The following is a 27,874-nucleotide window of genomic DNA, read 5'->3' as shown; positions in this document are numbered from 1 at the left end:
TGTAAGGAAATTCTGATTTCACACGGTCTTGACAGAGTCTTTTGCTTCTCGGTGATCCCAGAAACTGAAAACAACAGGAAGATGTCTTATTGAGAAAGACCACTTTCAACTTGACCATGAGTCAAAGAAGGAAGAAAAATTCCTCAGATGGAGAAACCAAACCCCGGACTTCGTTTGTCAACAAATTCTTCAGGAGCTCAAAACTCAGGCCCACCAAAGCTGAAAGCAGAAAAAAGAGCAATGACCTTGAAGCTGCTGATTTCCAACCCAGCGATGACACACAGAGAACAGAAAACATCTTAGATACTGGTAAACTGACTGCTGTTATTTCTCTATTTTTTAGAATAATGTTTCCCCCTAAAGACATCATATGGGTTAAACTAAACCTAATATGAGTTTCTATTCTAAGCATTTACTATGTTACTTAAATGCTTTAAATACTTCAAGAATTTTACTTTTAAATTATTAGCATTTAAATTACATGTAACACTACAGGAAGGTATAGAGAAAATACCTTGTTTCTTTTCATTCTGATACAGTATTTTGTTCATATACATGCATTTAAGGTCAACCAGCCAGTCAATAAACATTGATCGAGTACCTACTGTATGTCAGCCATTATTGTGTTAGAAATGCAGCCACATAACACAGGACCTTACGTACACAAGGAACCAGATGCAGACATAATTTCAGCGTGATAAGTGATACAAAGAAACAAAAGCAGGCTAAGGAGACTAAGAATGATGGATGGGGTACTACTTTAGATGGGGTTGCAGGGAAGGAGTCTCTGATTTGGTGGCACCTGAGCAGAGATCTGAATAAAGTAAGCCAAGTAGAGTGAATGAATAAAGCCAGTCACGTAGATGCCTGTGGGAATAGCTTCCCAGGCAAAGGCAGCTATAAATGTGAAGGTCCAGGGTGGGACTGAGCCTGGAGTACTTGAGAGCGAGCCCAAGGTCAGGGGTGCTGAAGCAGGATGAGAGGAGAAAGGACAAAAGTAATAGGACAGTCACGGAGGAGGTAGCTGGGGGCCAGAATGGGCATCTTTTGCAGTTATAATAATAGCTTGCAAATCCCTCTTGAGCTTACACGGAGCTGTGGTCCTACTTCTGAAACATATTTTTATACTGCTCAATCCCCACGTTGCTACATGATGTTTATATGCCTAATTTTAACAGCTGCATGATATTCCATCCCGTGCCTGTCAGTGAATATTTTTGTCTTTCCCTCTTGCCTCTTCCATACGTCATTGTATTTCAGCCTTGTTTTTTAGTACAAATTCTTAGAACAGAGATTACAAATTCAAGGGTTATGAAAATAAATATTGCCCAATCTTTCCTTAAAGCTATGTGTCATGTACAATGCCATTAATATATTATCTACTAGAGGGGCGCCTGGGTGGCTCAGTCAGTTGAGCGACCGACTTTGGCTCAGGTCATGATCTCACGGTCCATGAGTTCTACCCCCACTTCGGGCTCTGGGCTGCCAGCTCAGAGCCTGGAGCCTGCTTCTGATTCTGTGTCTCCCTCTCTCTCTGCCCCTCTCCCACTCATGCTCTCTCTCTGTCTCAGAAATAAACAAACATTAAAAAAATTAATACATATATATGTATATATATACATATATATATATATATAATTTATTAGATTAAATGTATTTTTAAGCATTTTAATCTTTTAATGCAAACATACCCAAAAGTAGAGAGAATAGTATAAGGACCCCCCCATGATCACTTCCCTCTAACAATTATCAACCCATGGCCAATCTTGTTTCATTTATACCTACCCTCATTTCTGTCAGATTATTTGCATCAAATATTATCAAAAATAATATCATTTTGGCTAACTCGGTTGGTTCAGCATCCAACTTTTGATTTTGGCCCAGGTCATGATCCCAGGGTTGTGGTATCAAGTCCCGTGTTGGGCTCCCCACTGACCATGGAGCCTGCTTAAGATTCTCTTTCTCTCTCCCTCTGCCCCTCTAACCTGCTCATGCTTCTCTCTCTCTCTCTCTCTCTCTCTCTCTCTCTGTCTCTCTCTCTCTCAAAAAAAAAAATATATATATATATAATTTTATTTGAAAGTAGATTAAGTATATTTTAAATATTTTTTAGAAATAGGAAGTTAAAGTCTACTTAAAAAGAAAGACAACCTCTATCAGAAAATTTTTGGTATTTGTTCTAAAGTATGAGTTGAAGTTTTAGGAGCATAGTTAATGAATACCTATAACCGTGATTAAATTAATAGTGCCAGGCCAGGCAGCCGGTTTTCCCCACTGGCCAACACTGGCCACTCAAGCCATGCATGGCTTGTCCATTTCCACGTCTCCCCAAATTCAGTGGTACCTGGAGTCATGTTAATTCTGCCCCCAAAATGACTCTTGGATCTGGTTCCTCCTCTCCATTGCTGTTCTGGCTTTCATTGTTTTTTGTTTTTTGTTTTTTTGCCTAGACCACTGAAACAGCTTCCTAACTGGTTTCTCTGCTTCTATTCTTGCTCTCTTGCCAACCTGTACTCCATAGTGCCACTGGGTCCTCTTCCTAAATCACAGATATGATATCTTTCAGCTGCTTAAAATCCTTCACTGAGTCTTTCTTGCCTTGAAGAGAATGTCCACAATCCCAAACATGGTCTTCAAGGTGTTTGTGATCAGATGGATCTCTCTTCATGACCCCTGCCTTCCCCCCAACCTCATGTGCACCCTCTACTCCTGACATTCAGATTTACTTGCAGTTTCCTGAGCTGGCCACATTCTTGCAAAGGGGTTCCCTGTGCCTACAAAGACCTTCCCTTGTGTCATCATCCTCCTGCACCCCTCCCCCCATTTATCCTTCCCTCATGTCCACCCACCTGACTGACTCTCACTCACTCTTAAGGTGCATTCACACACCCCTTTCTCTTGAAAGGTTGCCATGACCTGCCCATGGGAGTTGAGGTGCTTACTGTCACTATCGTGTGCTCATGTACCCTCTGCCTGCCCCCACCATTGCACTTCTCCTCTGTATTGTGAGCATGGATTTCCTGTTGGCCTGTTTTTTTTTTTTAAAGGTTTATTTATTTAGAGAGAGAGAGCAAGCAAGCAGGGGAGATGCAGAGAGAGAGAGAGAGAGAGAGAGAGAGAGAGAGAGAGGGAGAGAGAGAGAATCCCAAGCGGTTTCACGCTGTCAGCACCAAGCCCAATGTGGGACTTAAACCCACGAACTGTGCAATCATGACCTGAGCTGAAACCAAAAGTCAGACGCTTAACGAAGTGAGTCATCCAGGTGCCCCTGCCTTTTCCATTGGACACGTAGCTCATGGAAAACAGGAACTTGTTATCTTGGTTCCCTGCACAGCAACACCCACGTTACAAACATACAAACATTATTATGTTTTATGAAACCACTGGGATTCATGGTTGTTTATGACCAAGAAACCAACCCTGGAAGATATAAGTTGGAAAAGAACTTAATGTGAAGATACTGCTTAGCTCACAGAATCATATGGAGGCAGTCAGGAAAAGGTCCCGAATCACTCCATGGAACTGTTCATGTGTCACAACTTTGTGCTCTCCATAGGGCACCAGTCACCACAACTCAGCCAACTGGTAGCAGCTCTGACTCAACTGCCTTATATCTTGAGCTGTGACATAAGCTATCCTTTGAAGAAAGGGTTTTATGTATTTAAAAAAATGAAATATATGGTTTGTAAGTTCATGTCCATGGATCTCATAAATTAGTACTTATATTTATACTGAGGCATTTGATAAAAGTCTATCATGTTGCTTTGTTTTGGTAATTAAGGAGCTTTAAAGCTAATATTCATTCATTCATTCATTCATTCATTCAATTATTTGTTCATTCAACAAATATTTATAACATACCTCTCATGTAAAAGGCCCTGCAGAGTCCCATCTCCCTGGGAAGCCCTAGGAAATGTAAGTCACCATGCTCCTGAGAAATGAACAAGGCAGAAATTAGAGTTTCTGTTTTACAGATGAATCACCCAAAGCTCAGAGAAGCCAAATTACTTGCTCACCTGCAGGACCCACAATTTGAACCAAGTCTTCCACTTCTGCGGTCTTAGACTTGCCCATCAGATCAACCGTTACAGAATGCCCAAGCAGGATGTGGTCTGAGAAGAGAGTCCTGAATCTGTCTGCGGGTGACCTTTGAGAAACAATTTGTTTGAATAGGTGAATGTGGTCACCAGAACATAGAGGTTGATTGGTAAATGTGGTGAAGTGAGACCAGCAAGTACAAACCACCTTTTCCAAACATTTGACAGTAAAGGAAATGATTGACAGAATAGTGGATTGAGAAGAAAAAGGTTTGGGAAGGCTGGAACTTGAGCATGATCGTAGGTCGATCCTATGGGGATAAAGTCTTAAAAACAAAAGAGAAAGCATAAGGTATCATGCAGAGAAATATTTTAACACAAAAATTTATTTACGTATTAAAAATTTTTAATGTTCATTTATTTTTGAGAGTGAGGGTAAGAGAGAACATGAGCCAGGGAGGAGTGGAGAGAGAGGGAGACACAGAATCTGAAGCAGGCTCCAGGCTCTGAACTGTCAGCACAGAGCCAGACACGGGGCTCTAACCCACGAACTATGAGATCATGACCTGAGCAGAAGTCACGCTTAACTGTCTGAGCCACCCAGATACCCCCTAACCCAAAAATTTAAACACATACACACACATAATGGGTTCTGGAGCAGTCTGTTCTAGGTTCACATTCTGACTCTGCTACTTACAGTCTCTCTGTGTCTCAGGTTCTAAATCTATGAAACAGTGTGATTGAGACTCTTTGAATTAAGCTTAACAAAGTGTCCTGGACTCACTGCATGCAAGAGTTAGTCCCTCCCCATCCCCCCATCCCTAACTCGCTTCTGCTCTACTCAAAATTCGGGTTGCCACATAAAATACATGCAATATTTGGGGCATACTTTTACTAAGCCATGATTCCTTGTTTACTTGAAGTCTCAATTTAATTGGACACGCTGTTTTTGTTTTCCTAAATCTGGCAACCATACCCAAAATAAAATACATTGTATGCAATGCACCCTGATAGAAGTGGAAGGCCTGTGTAAAGAGATAAAATTGTGGATGGTGCTGCCTCCTACTGGGAGAATGTGGCAACATCAACCATCCCTACACAGACCACACCCTATAGGTGTTTGCTTAAAAATAGCAATCTACACATTCAATGCAATCCCAATCAAAGTTGCCCTGACATTCTTCTCAAAGCTAGAACAAACAATCCTAAAATTTGTATGAAACCACAAAAGACCCCAAATAGCCAAAGTAATATTGAAGAAGAAAACCAAAGCAGGAGACATCACAATCCCAGACTTTAGCCTCTATTACAAAGCTATAATCATCAAGACAGTATGGTATTGGCACAAAAACAGACATATAGACCCAGAATGGAATAGAATAGAGAGCCCAGAATTGGACCTACAAATGTATGGCCAACTAATTTTGACAAAGCAGGAAAGAGTATCCAATGGAAAAAATACAGTCTCTTTAGCAAACTGGGAGAACTGGACAGCAACATGCAGAAGAATGAAGAAGGCCACTTTATTTCACCATACACACACACACACACACACACACACACACACACAAAAACCCTCAAAATGGATAAAAGACCTAAATGTGAGACAGGAAACCATCAAAACCCTAGAGGAGAAAGCAGGCAACAACTTCTTTGACCTCAGCCACAGCAATTTCTTACTCAACACGTCTCCAAAGGCAAGGGAATTAAAAGCAAAAATAAACTTTTGGGACCTCATCAAGATAAAAAGCTTCTGTACTGCAAAGGAAACAATCAACAAAACTAAAAGGCAACCGATGGAATGGGAAAAGATATTTGCAAATGACATATGAGATAAAGGACTAGTATCCAAAATCTATAAAGAACTTACCAAACTCAACACCTGAAAAATAAATAATCCAGTGAAGAAATGGGCAGAAGACAAGAATAGACACTTTTCCAAAGAAGACATCCAGATGGCTAACAGACACATGAAAAGATTCTCAACATCACTCATCATCAGGTAAATACAGATCAAAGCCACACTGAGATATCACCTCACACCGGTCAGAGTGGCTAAAATTAACAACTTAGGCAACAACAGATGTTGGTGAGGATGTGGAGAAACAGGAACCCTCTTGCACTGTTGGTGGGAATGCAAACTGGTGCAGCCACTCTGGAAAACAGTGTGGAGGTTCCTCAAAATATTAAAAATGGCAGTATCCTATGACCCAGCAATAACACTACTAGGAATTTACCCAAGGGATACAGGAGTGCTGATTCATAGGGGAACATGTACCCCAATGTTTATAGCCGCGCTTTCAACAATAGCCAAATTATGGAAAAAGCTCAAATGTCCATCAACTGATGAATGGATAAAGAAGATGTGGTTTATATATACAATAGAATATTACTTGGCAATGAGAAAGAATGAAATCCTGCCATTTGCAGCAAGGTGGATGGAACTGGATGGTATTATGCTGAGTGAAGTAAGTCAGTCAGAGAAGGACAGATATCATATATTTTCACTCATGTGGATCTTGAGAAACTTAACAGAAGGCCATGGGGGAAGGGAAGAGGAAAAAATAGTTACAAACAGAGAGGGAGGGAGGCAAACCATAAGAGACTCTTAAACACAGAGGACAAACTGAGGGTTGATGGGGGGTGGGAGGGAGGAGAAAGTGGGTGATGGGCATTGAGGAGGGCACCTGTTGGGATGAGCACTGGGTGTTGTATGTAAGCGCTGAACCACAGGAATCTACCCCAAAAACCAAGAGCACACTTTACACACTGTATGTTAGCCAACTTGACAATAAATTATAATAGAAAAAATAGCAAGCTGCCAGACACACTGTGGAGAGGTAGCGTTCTTATTACTCTCCTAATATTTAAATTTAAATTGATTACTACTGAAGTCCTACCATTGATTTTCACTGGTACCAATATAGTATTTCTTTTTAGCTATGTGGTTTTTATACTTTGTCAGGGTTAGTAGAATATTACTGCACATTTAGAACTTACACTTTTGTATTGGATTCCAGTAAACTTTTTTTATATGTTTCAAATTGTACATTTTCATTTATAAAACCTCTAAAAAGTCACTGTCACTGACCCTTTTTTGCATATTCATTTTTTCTTCCAAAAGGATGATGTATTTTATACGTGTCTCAAACGCTGGCACATGGGGTAGGTGCAGCACTCGTACATAATAGGTGTTCAATAAATGGAAAGCTTTTAGGGGCGTCCGGGTGACTCAGTCGGTTGAGCGTCTGACTTCGGCTCAGGTCATGATCTCATGGTTCATAGGCCTGAGCCCTGTGTCGGGCTCTGTGCTGATAGCTCAGAGCCTGGAGCCTGCCTCGGACTCTGTCTCCCTCTGTCTCTGCCCCTCCCCCGTTCACGCTCTCTCTCAGAAATAAACATTAAAAAAAATGAAAAAGTAAGGCTTTTATTATTTTAGTGTTATCACATTAGTACTGTGTTAGTACCGAGGAACTTGGTGAGGGTGCCATGTAAGTAGTCTCTAGTGACAAGAAGGACAAATGAGTCTTCCTGAAAGTGTCCTGTGGGAGGAGTTGAGAAAAGCTCTCCCAGGCACCACTGTCTCTGCATCTGTCAATGGAATGGTCTACGAAATGGGCAGCAAGTGTTTGAGTCGCTCCCTGTAGCCAGCTGAAGCCCATTGGCAGTGATTGCAACGCTTTGCCTTTGTTTGGCAAATTTGGCAATTTGCTTGGTCAAATTACCTGTGTTCCCCACCATGAGCATTCACCGGAGACATCTGTGCGTCTCTCAGCCGTGCTCGGCTTCAACCCTGTGCTAACAAGTTTACTACTCGGTCCAGGGAGAACAACACTGTCTACGAGAGGAGAAACCTAGGTCAGGCCAGGAAAGAACAGCCACCGAGTTCCTCAGGCTCCTTTGTAAGAAAAGGGTCATGGGAGTGATCACTGTCCAGCACCGGGAGGCAGGACAGCGGTTAAGTTCTGTCCCCTGGTAAATGCTTCCTCTTCTGGGTTGAGGTTTCTCCAAGGACCAGCTCAGGGTTGTTGTTAGTCTGTTTACTTGTCTTACAGCGATCGCCGTGCGTCTTTAACACTATCTGCATTAACAGCAAGTTCTTCTTTCTCCTGATAATGTAGCTAAGCCTCTCACTTCAGAAATGGAGTTGGGATCCAGGATGGAGAAAAACGAGCAGTTCCTGCAGAAGCTGGGCAGAAAGGCTGTCAACAAGTGTCTGGATCTGAATAACTGCGGATTAACGACCGCGGACGTGAGGGAAGTGGGTCTGTATGCAGCTGACTGGGCACAGAGGGACCCAGGGCCTTTGAGGGGAGATGAGCAGGCAAAACACACCCATCACTCACCTGACCACCCGAGGTCTGCAGAGTGGCCCCACCCAATCAGGAAGAGCAGCGGCACCACTATTTAAAACAACAACAACAAAAGACAACAACAAAAGACAAATTAATCTTTCCTCAAGCTACAAAGATTTGAGCCAAGTTTAGGAGGAAGGTTCATTTGTCTGTTTTTCCTGAGTAATTTTACTTCCCTACCGATTGCTTCTTCCTTGAAAAACATTTGTTTTGCGTACGATCTAAACTCGTGTGGCTCATCCCTAGAGCCAAGCCCCGCTGGGCGTGTAAAAGGGTGTTGTCATCTGTGGAATGAGAGTGTAACCATCATGTGTCACACGTAAGCAGGAGTCCGGTCGTGAAGACCCCCCCCTCACACAACCACTGCCACCTTATCTTTTCTCTTTCTCCCAGATGCCTTGAGTCAAGTCTTTCATCAAATTAGATGTGTCTACCAACACAGAGGTGTCAAAACAGCTGAATTTTGAGTGAGGGGTCCTTGACTATTTTAATTAAAACGCATGCCATTATATTTTGGACAACTCTCTTTAACTGTTTTTTTTTTTTTTAAGTTTATTTTTGAGAGAGAGAGAGAGAGAGAGAGAGAGAGAGAGACTGAGTGGGGGAGGGGTAGAGAGAGAGGGAGACACAAAATCCAAAGCAGGCTCAAGCTGTCAGTACAGAGTTTGACACAGGGCTTGAGCCCACGAATCGCAAGATCATGACCTGAGCTGAATTCGGCCGCTCAACCAACTGAGCTACCCAGGTTCTCCTTTGGACAGCTCTCTTAAGAGAGAACCCTGACTGCACCTGTGTTTCCAGATGGCTGTGTGTCAGAGTCACTAGCAGAGCTGGTGCAAACACAGGCCATTGAGTTCAGCACAAACCCGCTGACTTGAAATCTCTGAGCGCGGGCCCCAGCAATCCTGCTTTTAATTGTTTTTCCTTCTTAATGTGTTCAATAGACTTATGCTTTATAAAGCATAAGAATTCTGGTGAACAAGTTGAAAGGGCTCAACTGCTTTGAAAGCTAGTAACAAACAAAAGGCAAAAACAAATTTCACTCCTAAGCATGGCCTCAGAGTTTTGGAAGGTCTGGAGTTGCTGTGCCTGTAGCTATAAGACCTCAGCTTGCTGCTTCTGATGGCTGCCCCTTAACCTTCAAGACATATTTAAAAACAAACAAGCAAAGATGCTTTACTTCCTCTCGGCTGGCGTCTCCAGTCTCCAGTCTCCACTCTCGGGTCTTGTCGCTCCGGGAGATAAAGATGGCCTTTGAGAATGTTTTTCGCAGGCAGTAACTTCACTTTTAATGAGTGATGGCAGATACTCAGAGAAGATTCTGGTCAGGCTTTGTGCTTATCTAAATCTCCACATGTCGGTCCATTTAAATATAATGGGAGTTTCAGAAGGCTGTGATACCCAGGCAATGATGATCACAAAGAAAGGGTAACTAGTACCCTCAATCTCAGCAACCCTGGCCAACAGTGCAGTCCTCTGCTTTCAGCCTGAGGATCCGCTAGGATGAAGGGGTGAGGGACGTCAGGGTGCTCTGCAAAAATGGAAAGGACTAGTGTACATATTACAGTGACAATGCTAGTAACAGTAGAATTACCGTTTCTACTACAATAAAGGAGTTGTACGAAATCTGAAGATACCACTGCATTTTTGGCAGAAACAGAAAATGCCCTAGGAAATGCAGTCTGTCCCGATTGCATGGCTGAGGGAGCCGTGCTTTGCTGAAAGTCAACATGTCCACCCCTCCCTCTTCTCTTACAGTGCAATAGGCACTGGGTCCCATGTACTACCAATTACACATTGCACGTGCAAATCTGTCTTTTCTCTTGTTCCCTTCCAGTTGCTTTGCTGCCTCTTCTCCCAGACTTGGAAAAACTGGATATTTCCTGGAATGATCTTATAGGTGGAAGCCTCCATTCAGTCACCCAGCAAATGCATCTCGTCAGCAAGTTAAAAATCCTGAGGCTGGGAAGTTGCAGACTTACCACTGATGATGTTCGAGCACTGGGTATGATGAATGCCTCACTGCTAGCAGCTCTGAAGCATCAAGGGCAAACTATCTGGGTCACAGCCCCTCTGGGGCTCATGGATGAGAGCACAAAGACGATGAAATGCCACGCTGGGCACTTGTATAACTTCTGAAAAGCTAAGTAGCCTGTACCTAGCATTGTGCTAAGCCCCAGGATAGAGAAAGGAGAAAGGTTGGTCAGGTATCTGCTCTCATGGAATTTAAATGGAGATAATTGTCAAATTTGCTTACTCACTCTTACTCACCTGTAAAATTGAGGTAGATAATAAGTTATTTTCCAATTCGAAAACAACCTCTTCTATTTTTCCACTCCCATTTAAAAAAAATTGACCAAAGCAAGATTTTAAAACTAAAAGCAATGGTTTCAATAGAACTAGAACCTCAAGTTAGTTAATTACTGAACATAGAATAACATAGAATGTAGGATACAATTTGTCATGTTACCCAACCCTTTACTAAAATGCTTGCTGGTTTCAGCTGCCATTAACATTTTTAAAAATTCTCTTGGTCTGGAGTTTCTTATTTCAATGACATATTTTGATCATTTACATCTCTGCAAAGATTTCTGTAGAGACAACACAGTTCATGTCAAATGTCTTCTCTCTGCCCTCTGTGGAAGATCGAGGTCAGTTGATGCCCCTGGCCTACACTTCCTGTAGTTGAGGAGAAACACCATCCGTCTGAGAGCAGGCCAGGTCCTAGTGCAAATCCTACCCCGACTTCTAACTAGCTTTGGGACCATGGACAAATGATTTAACCTTCCTGAGCCTCAGCTTTCTTATCTCTGAAATGGGGTTGATATCCACCTCAGAAAACTATTGTGAGGATTAACCAATTTCTTTAAAGCATGTACTACATGCCCAGCATGTGCTCAATAATGGATAGTCCCTCCTTTTGCTCTTCCCTCATCCAAAACTAACTTTCAGTGATTTTAAGTAATCAATTTAGCAGCTGGTTATTGTGTAGCAGAGTTGCAAATTCAACTCACTGCCACTCAGGCACAAAAAGAAAATGTTTATTTTCTATGATGAGTCTAATCTGTGTTATGATCTTCCAGCCTTAAGAAGCCAGGGAATGGAATTTCTGCCCTGGGACTCACTCCGAACTTGCCAGGTTCAAGAGAGAGTCTGCATCTTTGTTGCTGTGATGTTTTATGCCTTGCTCCCTTTCCCAGACTCCTCTCTGGAAGGGCTTTTGCATCTTCTCCCATCAGAAGGGGTCTTCCTTAGCCTTGATGGCAGATGGGGTACCTGGAGAATAGATGGTTGACTGATAAGAGACCATAAATCAGGAGGCGTTCCATCACTGCTACACTGGTTACAGTTGCTTAGTGCAGGATGATAGATGCGTGGCTCTCCAGTACCATGTGCACTGCAGACATGGTTAATCAGTCATGCGCTCTCTCTCTCTCTCTCTGATCCTGGGGAATGCTTCAGGGTGATGCCACCCCAGAAAAGCCACCCCAGCTGACTAGCGATGACACACAAAATGATTCCTGTGCTGGGAGAACATGCATTTGAACACGAGGCTCCTGCACTCCTGAAACCTCACTCCATACAGTGAATAACCAATGGTAGAAGTCCAAGCCCAGTAGTGGACAGTGGAGGAGAGGCTTCCGGACACAAGGGACTTTCCAGCACTCTTAATTGTTTGGTGTCGAGACTGACTCTGTATGCTAAGAAAGTGCATTTTCGTGTATGTGCCTCTGTTCTACCCAAGGCCGTGGAAATCATTCCTAAAGAGGATTTCCTTGCTCTTCCCTATTCTCTCTCCCAGCCTCCATTCTGGCCCTCAGATGCTTTCCTATGTGAAAGGGTTTCAGAAATGTCAAGTTCCACCCCATTCTCACTGCATCCTCCTCCACCCGCCAGGGCTGCATGGCTGTTATGAGCGGCTGATGCCTTATGCTTTGTTACTAGTTCTCTGCAGTGCTCGGTTTCAGTTGTGTGTGCTACTCTTGATGTCAGGGTGAGCTTCACCCCTGTGGTGGCCAGTGCCCTGTTTTGCCTCACCTCTTCCTCTGGCCCAGCTTCCCAGCAATGATGACCCCAGACAGGGTGGATGAAAGTAGTTGGAATAGTATAAATATTTATTACCACAAAAACAACTCAATGATAGGTGGGGTTTTTTTTAATTTTTTAATATTTATTTATTTTTGAGAGAGAGCGTGCACAAGCTGGGGAGGGGCAGAGAGAGAGGGAGACACAGAATCTAAAGTAGGCTGTAGGCTCTGAGCTGTCAGCACAGAGCCCGACACAGGGCTTGAACTCACGAACCGTGAGATCATGACCTGAGCTGAAGTCAGATGCTTAACTGACTGAGTCACCCAGGTACCCTTGGGGTGTTTTGCTTTGTTTTGTTTTGCTTATGATTTTTATACATAGGCATGGTTCTGAACTTTGGAGGGACTAGAATTGCTGTGCCTGTAAATACAGAAGCGCCCACTGCTGGGAGTGGGCTGGAGGTGGGTCATTTTCTTCACTCTGTTCCTCGGCACCTGGCGCCTAACCAGTCCCTCGCCCGGCTAATACTAGTCCATAAACAATGGTTGTACTGATTTTGACATGGATCCCCTGCTTTGTGGACTAGCAATCAATCCAGTCTTTGGGTTCTTTGGTAACAGGAGAAGCACTGGAGGCAATACCTGAGCTGGAAGAGCTGAACTTGTCCTGGAACAGTAAAGTGGGAGGAAACTTGCCTCTGATCCTCCAGAAGTTCCAAGAAGGGAGCAAGATACAAACACTTGAGCTCGTAGATTGCAACCTCACATCAGAAGATGGGGCGTTTGTGGGTAGGTGGGATTTGGATGAGTCCTTCCCAGAAAATAAGTGTGAAGATACCCACGATCAGACAGCCTGGGAGTCAAGGTTGGCTGTGCTTTCTCTTACCCTGAATTGGAACAGTGGCACACTGTACCCCCAGGTCACATGAAGCTGCCCTCCCCTTTTTCCCCAGCAGTCACACCCTGCATTTTTACTGAGCTGCTCTTGTTTGTTTCTCTTCCCTCTAGGTCAGTTGCTACCCATGATGCAAAATCTTGAAGTACTTGATCTTTCCATTAACAGAAACATCGGTGGCAGTCTAAACAGTATTGCTCAGGGATTAAAAAGTACCTCAAATCTGAAAGTACTGAAGTTACATTCATGTGGACTATTGCAAAAGAGTGTCAGAATATTGGGTGAGGTTTTTATATACATGTGCAATTTTACTTTATAATTGCTGTTAGGACATTCAACAAAATATGCACAGTGGTTAGGCTGGGGAATAAGATGATAGGTAATTTAAATCTTCCTTGTTTTATTACTTTCTAAGTCTTTTACGACAAGCATATACTTGCACGATTACAAAAACAACCTTTTAAAATGACTGCCTCTGAAAAGGCCAGGGTATTTTGGGTTTGAGATAGACATGGGGCAAAATAAAAGTTATGTGCTACTGAAGCTCTCCATTTTTCTCTTACTTTTGAAAAATGTCAGCATTATTTTATGCTTAGTAGTAGGACGGAGTTGGTACTGATGAAAAGAACAGCATCAGTGGCATCTGTAGTTAAAATTTATTCCCCTATATAGAGTATCCACAGTAAGGGAGACCATGAAATGAAATTGTGTTTTTCCCTTCAACTTACAGAGCCTGTAATATCCTTCTCATTGGCAGTTTGCCTAAGTCTAGAATTCTCTGAAATGCCAATGCTCCAGTGTAGGAGGAGGAAAACCATTAGTTGCAGGGTTTGACCAGAGCCATTGGCACGCGTTGCAGATCACGGATGGTGTGTGTTAGAAGCCACGGTCAGGTCCAAAGATGACCAGATGGTAGGAAGTCTAAAGTTATTCCTTCGCCTTGGCTTTTCTCAGCCCAGTGTATTTTCTCCGTCTCCCTCTACGCACCTGCCTTCCACCTTGTAATTTGTCAAAATGGGACTTTTGACTTTCTTTGTAGATGCTGCTTTTAGGTACTTGTGTGAACTGAGGAAATTAGACCTTTCCTGCAACAAGGAGCTGGGTGGAGGTTTTGAAGACTCGTCAGCTCAGTTGGCCATGTTGGAGCATCTAGAAGTCCTGGATCTTCACCAGTGCTCGCTGACGGTAGATGACGTGATGTCGCTGAGTAAGTGTGAACTGTAGAGCCAAGGAAGGACTTTTGGAACCTCAGTATATGTTTGGAAACTTGGTAAATTCGAGGCGTCCCCTTAAACTTACAGTTTATGGAGTTACTGAAAGCGTCACATCCTAAAAAGTTCTGTGGATGCCTCCAATCTAGTATTTGGCATGTATGAAGTGCCCAGTAAGTATTAGCACATCTAAATACCTCCTAAACACGTTTGTAAATGATGGATGTGGCACTTGAAGGAGAAAATTTTGAATATGTGTTGCTGTTTAGAAATGAGTCTGTGAGTCACAAAGTTTATTTCAAACACGGATGTGGAAAGAAAGCTGAACAAAGGGCCTTGAGGCTTTCTGACTAACAAGTGAAGCCAAGCCCCTTAGATACAGACAAAGTTACACAAGTCAGCAGGGTGGTGCATAATGGGTGTACGTTACAACTTTAGGGCACACACCCACTTTCCACCATAGACACAATCCTGTAATTACCCCACATAATGTATAAATGCAGTTTCTTATAACAAACAGCGCAAGTGCAGCCTTGCCATTAAGGTTTTTAGTCCATCTGTGACCACAGTAACCCTTGAAAATACCTCCAGATTCAGACCACAGCTCACCACCTAGACTTCTACTACCCTGGTTCAGGCCACCGTCCTGTCGGGCCTAGGTTCCTGAGAGTCCAAATGGTCTCCCAGTTCCTCCTCTATCATTGTGACCTCATTCTCTACCCTTCCCCTCCTTGACTCTACCCCGGTCATTTGTGCGTGCTGACCTCTGTCCCTGGGGCCTTTGTCCTCGCTCCCTCTCCAGGTCAGGGGCCCCTCCTGTGTTGGGAACACCTTCAGAACCTCCCCTTTGCTCGGGCCCACAGTTGGTACCCCACAAATGCTTGTTGACTATGACTGATTGAAAGAATGAATCCATGAAAAACAAGACTAGAAACAATTTTTTAGTTGTTTTTAGTACGATTGGGGAAGGAAACGAGTTAAAATAGGTTCTTAGGTCTGACGTCTATATTTTAGACCTGTTGAATTACGTTATTTTTATTTTTTAATGTTTATTTATTTTTGAGAGAGAGAGAGAGAGAGACAGAGTGTGAGCGGGGGAAGAACAGAGAGAGAGGGAGACACAGAATCCAAAGCAGGCTCCAGGCTCCGAGCTGTCAGCACAGAGCCTGACACAGGGCTCAGACTCGTGAACTGCAGGATCATGACCTGAGCCAAAGTTGGACGCTTAAGCAACTGAAACTCCCAGGCATCCTGAGACCTGCTAAATTACATTTTAGACTCTTAGGCCTCAATTTGAAAAACAGAAGCGTCCAAGCCTTTCATTAAAGATTTTTAAGTAACAATCTGTTTCTGGGCTCCAAGTGGAGCCTTATGGAATATCACCATCCCCTTTACTTCTGAGTGTCATGCTTGGAGGAGACACTCCTGGGTTATGAATGCATCAGATCCCAAAGAATGAAGTTCCCTCGGTACAACTGAGTAACGTTGTTACTCATCTTGTTACTCAGAGGAAGGGTACGGTGCTAGAGCACCTCCATTGTTACCACTAGCATAAGCACAAGGGATGGATTAGCCTCTCTTTCTACATTTGCAGCCACCAACACGGGTGGATGGCCTTGGAAAGCTAATGATTATTTAATAACTGTAGCAAACTGTCTAATTTTGAAAAGATGGAAATGAACATACATCCTATGTATACCTTATGGTATTAAGTAATTCCCCATTCTTCTTTCTGATCATTCTAGACAGCTCCAAAGAAATGGAATTACAGATCATTTAGCCAATCATCTAGCTGTATGGAGCACTGTGCCAAGGGCAAAGGCAAATTCACAGTCAGGGAGCTTCAGTCTGGCAGGGACAGGAATAAACCAACTACATGGTGAAGAGCAGTGCTGTGAGGGTTGGAAGAGGAAGAAACAGTTACATCTGTTGGGATTACACGTGCCTGCCTTCTCTCTTCTGCCTTTCTCCCGTCCTCCGTCCCTCCTCCCACAAATGTGTGTGTGCCTCCAGTGTTCTAGACTTTGATGCACACTCTGGGGATGAAGCAGGCCCTACATACAGACCTCACAGAAGCAAAAATAAATAGGGTGGTGTGATAGTGACCAAGGGGTTATGTGACCAAGGTGTCCCTGGAAGGCTCTCAGGGGTGAGCCAGCCCCACAGAGATGCCAGGATGCTGCATCTCCCACACTGGAAAGAGCGAGGCCAAAGGCTTGCAAGCACGAAAAGTAGCAGAAAGATAGTGAAGCAGGAGCAACTCCTGGCACAGCAAGGCCCTCAGGACCCCAAGCCAGTGCTGTCACCAACAGACCTCCATCCTGACTGCGCTTTCATTGCCTTCCTCGTACTTATTACTTTATTCTGAGAAAAGAATGATGACACTGAACATTAATTGAGCTGTTAATGTGTGCCAGGCCATGTACCAAGTACTTTAAATATACTCAGTTGTTTTATCTTTCCAATGACCCTGTGAAGTACTGTTATTCTTCTCATTATTGAGAAAACCGAGATTCAGGGAAGTTAAGTGACTTCCCTGAAGTCATACAATTCTTTAGCAGCAGAGGCAGGATTAGAACCAGTTTTGTCTCCAGAATCTTTGGTCTTAACTTCTAGCCTGAAGAGAGGCTTGGAAGCAGAAAAGCCCAAGCTGTACATTGGGAAGTGTGGCTGGTGTGCGTGTGCGCAGGGGTGTGTCAAGGAGGGAGATTGTGGGACCCAAACACCCAGAACACTCTTTGTGAGATGGTGCCTAAAACACGTCACTGCTGACATTTTAACAGCCCAGGTAATCCCTTTACTCTCGAGTCTTCAAGAGTTGGATTTATCTGCCAACAAAAAGATGGGCGGCTCTTCTGAAAACCTACTCAGCCGGCTCCGATTTTTACCAGCCCTGAAGTCCTTACTCATCAACAACTGTGCTTTGCAAAGTGAGACGTTTACCGCCCTCGGTAAGAGAATTCCCCAGATCCCTACAAGCACGTACAGTAACACATGAGAACACATATTCCATACATCAGAATTTCATGCCAAGGCTCGGCCACAGGCAAACTTGTGACGTACTAATTTGTCTTCTCTTCAGGAAATATGCTCCCCTAAAATTGGCCTTCTGAAGGCCGCATGAATGATTCTGGCATTTGCAAATCTAACATTTAAAATGTAGACTGTACGTGGGGCACCTGGGTGGCTCAGTTGGTAAGCACCCGACTTCGGCTCAGGTCATGATCTCATGGTCCGTGAGTTCAAGCCCCACATTGGGCTCTGTGCTGTCAGTTCAGAGCCTGGAGCCTGCTTTGGATTCTGTCTCCCGCTCTCTGTCCTCCCACCCCATTCATGCTCTGTCTCTCAAAAAAAAAAAAAAAAACCCAAAAACCAAAAAACCCCTGAATAAATGTTAAAAAAAAAAAATTAGGGGCGCCTGGGTGGCTTGGTCGGTTATGCGTCCGACTTCAGCCCAGGTCATGATCTCACGGTCCGTGAGTCAAGCCCCGCGTCCGGCTCTGTGCTGACAGCTCAGAGCCTGGAGCCTGTTTCAGATTCTGTGTCTCCCTCTCTCTCTGCCCCTCCCCTGTCTCTCTCTGTCTCAAAAATAAATAAACGTTTAAAAAAAAATTAATTAAAAAAAATAATAAATTAATTAATTAAAAAAAATTAAAATCTAGACTGTACGTAGCCAACTCTGGAGGTCCATATCCATGGTAACTTGTCATTTCACTGAGGTGACAATATAAACTGGATTGCTGGGAGTCTTATGGGAAAAGCGAGGCAATTGCTAGTGTGTGAGTCTAGCTGACTGCCCAACATCTACTTCCCAGCATGATTTGTTGTCTTCTCTAGGAATCCAGGCCTGCTGGAAGGTCATGGATACAGCCCAGCCTAGATCAAGGGTCTAGAGAATCTGGAATTTCTGCCTTTTTGAGGGGCAAGACCATCACCTTCAAGCAGAGGGAGATATTCTGAGGCAGAGGCACTTTGTGTCACTTTACTGAATTTGCCACCCAAACAAAACACATTGCACACACATTGCTCTGTGCTGGCAGAGCAGAGCCTGCTTGGAATTCTCTCTCCCTCTCTCTCTGCCCCTCCCTGGCTCACACTCTCTCGTGCATGCTCTCAAAAATAAATAAAAATAAACTTGAAAAAAAAAAGTAAATTGGATCTTACTACTACCCAGTTTAAACAGACTTAATGGCTGCCTGCATCACCTCTGGTAAAATCCACATTCCTTCATGGGGTCTAAAAGGTGCAGGTGATCTCGGCCACTCTCCCCCTTGCTCCCTGAACCAGCTTCTTTCAGTTCCTTCCTGTCACTGGGCTCGCCTCTGTCTTCAGGCCTCTCTGTTTTCTGGATGGAACGCCCCCACACCCTATTCTTTCTTGGGGAGCCCTGACTTCAGGTCTCAGCATGAATGCTCCCTGTTAATACAGCATCTCTGATCTAAATTAGGAGCCCCGTATCTTTTTTATAGTTTTTATCAGAATTTGAAGTTATGTATTTATTTGTGTGTTTTTCTCAATGTGCATATTTCCCCCAGTTTATAACCTCCTTGAAGGCAGAGATGACACTTCTTCTTCACTGTATATACCCTAACCACATTTTAGGTATTTCTGACATTAGCTAAGCAAGTAAAACAAAGTAACTTCTCAAAGGGGTCTGTAATCCCCCAAATGGTTAGGTAAACACATGCACGCACATACATGATGCATGCCATTGCTCAGACTAATGTTCAGTTAGGAAAGTGCTACAAAAAATAAATTTAGGGACAACGTGATTTTTAAAAAAAATATATTTTTAATGTTTATTTTTTGAGAGAGAGCACATGTGTGCAGGAATGGGGCAGAGAGGGAGGGAGATAGAGGATCCAAAGCAGTTTCTGAGCTGACACCAGAGAGCCTGACGTGGGCTATTCAAACCCACAAACCTTGAGATCATGACCTGAGCCCGACCTCAGATGCTTAACCAACTGTGCCACCCAGGTGCCCCCATGATGTTTTATAAATATACTTTCTATTTGGAAAAAGTTGGATAATTTTTTTTTTTAATCTCTCTTTCTAAACTCTTTTTTTTTTTTTTTTTTTAACGTTTATTTATTTTTGAGACAGAGAGAGACAGAGAACGGGGGAGGGTCAGAGAGAGGGAGACACAGAATCCGAAACAGGCTCCAGGCTCTGAGCTGTCAGCACAGAGCCCGATGCGGGGCTCAAACTCACGGACCATGAGATCATGACCTGAGCCTAAGTCGGCCGCTTAACCGACTGAACCACCCAGGCGCCCCAAAAGTTGGATAATTTCTAAAGAAATTTTTGTTTTTAATTTTGTGTCTTCTGCCATCAGAGGATAATAACTCCTTTCAATTATTGCTGCATAATGAATCATAATCAAGCAGATATTACACTGAATTATATCAGTTTGCATTAAGACATAAACACATATTTCTCCACCTTAATTTTATTTTATTTTATTTTTTTAATTTTTTTTTCAACGTTTATTTATTTTTGGGACAGAGAGAGACAGAGCATGAACGGGGGAGGGGCAGAGACAGAGGGAGACACAGAATCGGAAACAGGCTCCAGGCTCTGAGCCATCTGCCCAGAGCCCGACGCGGGGCTCGAACTCCCGGACCGCGAGATCGTGACCTGGCTGAAGTCGGACGCTTAACCGACTGTGCCACCCAGGCGCCCCACTCCACCTTAATTTTAAAAGAAAAAGCTCCATTTCTCATTGATAGGTCCCTGTACCATGTAGGTGATAGGGATTTTCTTTTTACATATTATAAAAGGATATATATTTGCCCCTTGGACACCTGTTATTCTTTAGAAAGAAGATTGGAATTAAAGCATAATTAACTATACCTTGGCAATAAGTTGTTTGGGTTAATTGCAATATTAGGGGCAACTGAGAATCGAGCAGAACCTCTTTTAATCTTCTTTAAAAATCTCTCCAAAATACACTAGTTCCCTTCCTTGTCTCTGTCACTGCAGGTAGGTAGACACAAACATATTCTGGTGTTTCAGAGTCTTGAGGAGACTTGGCCCCCTGTCTGAACCTTAGCGGTAACTGTACAAGGGAATACGTAAAACCAGGACACGTACTGGAAATCCTGACCAGCTGTCCAAATCCTTTGCCTCTTTCTCCCTCCTGGATGTCAACGGGAGGAGAAAAATCCCAGTCAATAGTGAATTCCATTTCACCGAGTTTACTTTCCCAAAGTTTCCAGCATTTCTCTCAAATAAAAATAGACAACAGAAGCTGTGGTCATGAATTTTGGGAAAAAGACAACAGTCTCCACAACTGTCTTAACTTTAGTTCTATTAATATGTTGCCCCAGGTTGCTCAGTTTCAAAGAGGGAAGCCTAAATGCTTGCTCTTCTTACTATTCTCAATTTTAGCTGAAGCCTCTGCTCACCTCCCTGCTCTGGAAGTATTCGACCTTTCTTGGAACAAATGTATTGGTGGCAACCTGAAGCTGCTTCTGGAAACACTGAAGTTCTCAGAGTCCCTTCAAGTGCTGAGACTGAGCAGCTGTTCCCTGGTGACAGAGGACGTGGCTGTCCTGGGTTCGTATCTACTGGTCCCAAAGCAGTGCTGGCACAGGGAGCCCAGTGCGCCTGTCCTGCAAAGGGAAGGAAGGGAAGGAGGGCAGCCAGACCTGTGGCTGAGCCCTCTGCAAAGCTTCCCTTCTCTCTGACACCTGCTTAGAAGAGATCTGGTGAAAATGAATAAGGGCAATTCAAAGGCCAGGAAGAGAGTGGCGGGCTTTTCACAAAGGGGGAGATGGGCATAGATGTGGTAATGGGTCGTTCCAGCTTATGCTCCTTGCCTTCCCCAAAGTGGGACAGTTGTGGCGTTCTGTGGCCAGCTTGGTGTTACTCAAATTTCAGTTACCTACGGTCTGCCTTCACAAAGTTTGCCCTGTCCACGTCGTACCTGCACTGTTACTTAATTTTTTCTTCATGTTAACTCTTTAACTTAAATGCTTTTATTTAAACAAGAAACTGAGGGGTGCCTGGGTGGTTCAGTAGGTTAAGATCGGACTCTTGATCTCAGCTCAGGTCATTATATCATGGTGTGTGGGATCGTGCCCCTTGTTGAGTTCTGCACTTACAGTGTGGAGCCTGCTTTCGATTCTCTCTCCCTCTCTCTCTGCCCCTCCGTGCCTCAAAAACAAAACAAAACAAAAACAGGAAACTGATAATCACTATAACTGAAATACAGGCATCACTTCTCATATATAGACATTGTTAGACTGTTGCCATATGAAAGCTTTGAATAGAGGTTCATTCTTGGTTAGAAAAAGGGGGAGAGAGAGCTTTAGAGGCATATTAGCATCAATCTGACGCTTTCTCCATGTCAATTTAGAAAGATGGAATGAGAATTGAATAAGGAATAGCTTGTACACTGTGGGATTCAGAGTCTATAATACCATTCTCCCATATCCCCTAAAATCGCCTCAATATGTCCGTTTCCCATTGGAAAACAATGAATTGGAGACTACACCTGTGTCTCTCATCTACTCTTGTCCCCACACCTCTATCGCTGTGCAACCACCAGCTGCCAGATCTCTGAAGTAATGAGCACCCCTCCAAAAACATTTTAGTTAATAACAAGTATTAATGTGTGTGGTTAGCCATTGCCACTTTTATATTGCTTTGATTATTTTAACAAACATCCTTTAAGAATTTCTTAATCACTTGTACCTTATTTTTTCCCTTTATAAATAACAGCACTTTCCCAGAGTAAACTACATAAGTATTTCCACAACCCATGATCCGATCACCCAGATTTTAAAAATATATAATAAATATAAAATTGTGAAATAATCATAATTAGGATACTCACATGATTGGCAAATTCAAACAGTACAGGAAAGTTAAAACAATGTCTGGGATTTGCTTTAAACTATAATAATACGATCATCTCAAAAAGCATAGATTCATCTCAGTATATAGAGAAAAAGCACTTGACAAGATTCAACATCAATGCATGATAAAAACCCTCAACAAAGTGGGACTGGAGGGAACACACCTCAACATAATAAAAGCCATATATGCCAAACCTACAGCTAACATCATATTTTCCCTTCAATGGGGAAAAACTGAGAGCTTTCCCCTAAGGTCAGGCACAAGGCAAGGATGTTCACTCTTGCCACTCTTATTCCACATAGTACTGGAAGTCCTAGCCACAGCAGTCAGACAAAAAAAGAACTAAGAGGCATCCAAATTGGTAAGGAAGAAGTAAAACTTTCACTATTTGCAGATGACATAATGATATATCTAGAAAACCCTAAAGTTCCACCAAAAACTATTAGAACTGATAAATGAATTTGGTAAAGTTTCAGGATTCAAAGTCAATATACAGAATTCTGTTGCATTTCTATACACTAATAATGAAGCAGCAGAAAGAGAAATTTAAGAAAATAATCACATTTACAATTGCACCAAAAATAATAAAATAATAAAATACCTAGGAAAAAACTTAATGAAGGAGGTAAAAGACCTATATTCTGAGAACTATAGAACAGTGATAGAAGAAATTGGAGATGACACAAACAAATGGAAAGATATTCCATAGTCATGGGCTGGGAGAACAAATATTATTAAAATGTCCATAGCTACCCAAAGCAATCTACAGATTCAATACAATCCCTATCAAAATACCAACAGCATTTTTTACAGAACTAGAACAAGTAATCCTAAAATGTGTATGGAAACCCAAAAGACCTTGAATAGTCAAAGCAATCTAGAAAAAGAACACAATTGGATCCTAGATTTCAAGATATACTACAAAGTTGTAGTAATGTCAACAGTATGGTACTGGCACAAATAGACACATAGATCAATAGAACAGAACAAGACCCAAGAAATAAATCTATGCTTATATGATCAAGTAATCTATGGCAAAGGAGGCAAGAATATACAATGTTGGGCAGAGACAGTTTCTTCAATAAATGGTATTGGGATAACTGGACACCTACGTGCAAAAGAATGAAACTGAGCCACTTTCTTCCACCATACACAAAAACTCAAAATGGATTAGAGACCTAAATGTGAGACCTAAAACCATAAAACTCTTGGAAGAAAACATAGGCAGTGATCTGGACATTGGCCTTAGCAACCTTGGCCTAGATAGAACTCCTCAGGCAAGAAAAACAAAAGCAAAATTAAACTATTGGGACTACATCAAAAAAAAAAAAGCTTTTGCACAATGAAGGAAACCACCAAAAGCATGAAAAGGCAACTTACTGAATGGGAGAAGATATTTGCAAATGACATATTCAATAAGGCATTAATATCCACAATGTATAAAGAATTTATACAATTCAACACCAAAAATCCCAAATAATCCAATTAAAAAATGGGCAGAAGAACTGAACAGAGGTTTTCCCAAAGAAGACATACAGATGGCCAACAGACACATGAAAAGATGCTCAATATCATTGGTCAATGGGGGGATGCAAATCAAAACCACAACGAGGGAGGGCCTGGCTGGCTCAGTCAGTGGAGCATGGTGACACTTGATCTCAGGGTTGTATGTTTGAGCCCCACATTTGGTGTAGACGTTACTTTTAAAAAAAATCTTAAAACACAACACAGTGAAGAATCACCTAACACCTGTCAGAATGGTTAAAATCAAAAAGTCAACAAGCGTTGGAGAGGATATGGAGAAAAAGGAACCCTCATGCACCATTCATGGCAATGTAAATTGGTGCAGCTACTGTGGAAAACTGTATGGAGGTTCCTCAAAAATTAAAAATGGAAATATCATGATCCAGTAATCCTACTACTGGGTACTTACCCAAAGAAAACACAAACACTAATTTGAAAAGATATATGCACCCCTGTGTTTATTGCAGCATTATTTATAATAGCCAAGATATGGAAGCAACCTAAGTGTCCACAGACAGATGAATGGATAAAGAAGAGTGATATGTATGTATACATATAATATTTCTGAGCCATAAAAAAAGAATGAGATCTTGTTTAAAAAGATACACACAAACCTACACTTCCCTCTCTTTTTCTTAATTAAGTAAGCTCTACACCTAACATGGGACTTGAACCCATGACCCAAAGGTTGAGTCACATGCTGTACAGACTAAGCCAGCCAGGTGCCCCAAGAATGAGATCTTGCTACTTGTGACAACATAGTTGGACCTAGAGGGTGTAATGCTAAGTGAAATAAGTAAATACTATAGGATTGCACTTATATGTGGACTCTAAAATGCAAAACAACAACAACAAAAACAGACTCTTTTTTTAAAAAATGTTTATTTTTGACAGAGAAACAGAGCATGAGTGGGGGAGGGGCAGAGAGAGGGAGACACAGAATCCAAAGTAGGCTCCGGGCTCTGAGCTGTCAGCACAGAGCCTGATGTGGGGCTCGAACTCACACACCGTGAGATCATGAACTGAGCCGAAGTTGGACTTTCAACCCACTGAGCCACCCAGGCGCCCCACAAAAAAATGGACTCTTAAATACAGAGGACAAACTTGTAGTTACCAGAGAGGAGGTAGGTGGGGGATGGGTGAAAAAGATAAAGGGAATTCAGAGGTACAAAATAAATAAGTCCTGGAGACGAAAAGTACAGCACAGGGAATACAGTCAATAACATTCTAGGATAAATAAAAATAGAATATAGTCATATCTTGGAGATATTGTGGGTTCAGTTTCAGACTACCACAATAAAGAAAAGACTGCAAAAAAGCGAGTCCACTCAATTTTCTGGTTTCCCAGTACACTATACTATAGTCTATTAAGTGTGCAATATGTTATGTCTAAAAAAAAGAACATATTTGCCTTAGTTTAAAAATATTGCTGAAAAGTGCTAACCATCATCTGAGCTTTCAGCAAGTCATAATCACTGATCACATAACAAATAAGGAAAAAGTTTGACATATTGTGAGAATTACCAAAATGTGACATAGAGACACAAAGTGAGTAAATGCTGTTGGAAAAAATGGTGCTTGGTGCAGAGTTGCCACAAACTGCCAATTTGTTATTTAAAATAAAAAAAGCACTGTCTGCAAAGCACAGTAAAGTGAAGTGGAATAAAACGACGTATGCCTCTACTTAAAGAAAAAGAAAGGAAAGAAAGAAAGAAAGAAAAGAAAGAAAGAAAGAAAAAGAAAGAAAGAAAGAAAAGGAAAGAAGATGGGAAGAGGTGAAACAAGACTGATGTAATGAAGCCGAATGATGGGGACACAGGAGTTCATGCTCCTATGTTTTGTACCTTTGAAAATTTCCACAATAGAAAAATACTTCAATAGGAAAAGCATGCACATTGTCTTTAACACTTAGGTCTTGAGAATATGGTGAGTCATGTTGTAGAGCAAGGAAGAGATACACATGAACATGGACACCTAGGAATGGAGGGCAGCTGTTGAGTGCCTGGAATGCTAAGCTCCAAATAAATGCACAGTGGAACCAAACTGTGGGAAAGATTAAAGTGATGGGGATGGAGCATCCTGTTTGTTCTGGAAGCCAGGACACGTGAAGAATGACTGAAAGACCTGGGCACATTTAGTCCTAAAGGGGGAGAAGTTGACGGGACCAGACTCTGGTCCAACACGGCAGGGCTGGTGTGAGGGAGGAGCTGAAGTGTTCAGCAGGCTGTGGGGGCAATCAGTGAAAGTCACTGGAAGGCAGAAAGGGACCCGGAGGAAGGGCTCTCTCCTGCTTGGAACTCTCTCACTCTGTTGGGGCAACCTGAGGGGATGCTTCAGGCAGGAGCAGGCTGGTCTCCAGTAGAGGAGCCGTGAAAGAGAGAGTCCTCTCTGATCATTGATCTGGAGGTTGGATGAGGAGACCTCCAAAGCCCCTGCCCACTCGAGATTCTGTGCTACTCATCTGATCTCTATAATCCATCCCTGCTTTCGGCTGGCAAGGGAAGCACACACTGTTTGCTTTGGGTAGCTCTCCTGTCTCCCCTTACAGGTGTTATCATCTTTTCATTGCTTCATCACTATTATTTATTAAGTGCCATTTTAGGTAGTACTGTGATATGTGCTCTTCAAAGGGAAAATTGTTCTGTGTATTAGAGGTCCCTAAGGTGAATTAGAAACTACCCAGGTGTCTTTTGAGCTTGGAAAGTGCTCAGTTAAATATTTGCTGAATGAAGAATGACTGAATGAGCAGTGAACAATTAAACAGTATTAAACAGCAAGAAGACTATTTACAAATAAATGGTCCTCATTAAAGCCAATCACTCCCATATTTAATTAGAGTCTGCAGGAAGAGCTGGGACTCTAGTTGAGCCAAGAGCAGGAACTTGACAAAAAAGATATTCTTTGGGTTGGGATTTGGAAAGAAAAAACGAACACTTTTCAAGCTGTATTGGAATACACAGAGAATACCTCTGGTAAGTTCAGATGCCCTGATTAAAGCTGGTAGCTAATAACAAATCATTAAGAATCGCCAATCTTGTCATTACCAACCTTGGAGCTACTGTGTTACTGGAAGTGGCAAACAGCCACAGTAGAAAGTATTCTTGTATTTTAGCACTTAGCGTGATCTCATTTTTCAGCATCACTAATACAGACGGGTCATCTTGCCAAGCTGCAGAAGCTTATCCTGAGCTATAACGACAGTATCTGTGACACAGGATGGGCCATCTTCTGCCAAAACATGTGGTTCCTCAAAGAGTTAACCGAGCTGGATATCAGCCTTAGGCCATCAACTTCCCGGGACTGCGGACAATGGTTTAGACATTTGTTATGTGCTGTCACCACACTTCCCAAGATCACGGAGATAGGGATGAAAAGGTGGATCCTCCCTGCTACACAGGAGGAAGAACTCGAACGTTTTCACCAAGATCACAGATGCAGCATTCACTTTGACCTTGGTGAATTTCAGGAAGCTGATTTCCCACGGCTTAACTAAGCTATAAACCATTATCTGGAGGAGGAAAAAAACATGAATGAATCCCAGTGTAATCAAAGGAGTATCAACTTCTGGGCTGTTTAGTGGGATTGATGTTACAAAAGCTTTGCAAATATGTATATGGTAATCTAATATGAGCATGTCTTTATTCTCAAATGACAAGGATGACATTTTCCCCTGGAGTTTCATTTATTTTGGAAATCTAATTCACTTACTATTTAGAAGGCCTGCCAAAGATGTTTAGATTCTGGTAACACATTTCCTTTTTTCTTGCCCTGGAATTTTCTCCCCCTTGTTTTCCCTACATGATAAATGTTCTAAATATAAGGGTGTGTAAGTACATGTGTGAGTGTGTGTATGAGTGTGAGTGTGAAATCTAATGTGAAAAGCACTAGCTATGTAATAGTTTTATGTTATCATTATTATTATATGTATCTTAATGCAAACTACTTGCATTTTCATCAGGAA

General features: G+C 42.4%; 1 protein-coding gene across 1 annotated transcript; it reads left to right on the top strand.

The window, feature by feature from the left end:
* Positions 1-27,874, top strand: LRRC31 (leucine rich repeat containing 31). The gene is made up of 9 exons (XM_025913592.2): positions 1-309; positions 8,159-8,302; positions 10,230-10,397; positions 13,042-13,209; positions 13,429-13,596; positions 14,355-14,522; positions 17,310-17,477; positions 20,917-21,084; positions 27,051-27,874. The coding sequence occupies exons 1-9, from the start codon at positions 117-119 to the stop codon at positions 27,404-27,406; spliced, it is 1,701 nt and encodes a 566-aa protein (XP_025769377.1). The 5' UTR covers positions 1-116; the 3' UTR covers positions 27,407-27,874.

This window comes from Puma concolor, chromosome C2, assembly GCF_028749965.1.
Source record: "Puma concolor isolate L17-30 chromosome C2, mPumCon1.1.hap2, whole genome shotgun sequence".
Taxonomy (NCBI): Eukaryota; Metazoa; Chordata; class Mammalia; order Carnivora; family Felidae; genus Puma; species Puma concolor.
The sequence above is the reverse complement of the archived record's forward strand: the minus strand, read 5'-3'. Positions and strand labels throughout refer to the sequence as shown.

Excerpts from the sequence above, each read along its gene's own strand:
- LRRC31 (XM_025913592.2), top strand. The coding sequence starts at position 117 with ATGAGTCAAAGAAGGAAGAAAAATTCCTCAGATGGAGAAACCAAACCC. Across the intron at positions 310-8,158 it reads AGAAAACATCTTAGATACTG|CTAAGCCTCTCACTTCAGAA; the intron begins GTAAACTGACTG and ends CTGATAATGTAG. Across the intron at positions 17,478-20,916 it reads TGAGACGTTTACCGCCCTCG|CTGAAGCCTCTGCTCACCTC; the intron begins GTAAGAGAATTC and ends TCTCAATTTTAG.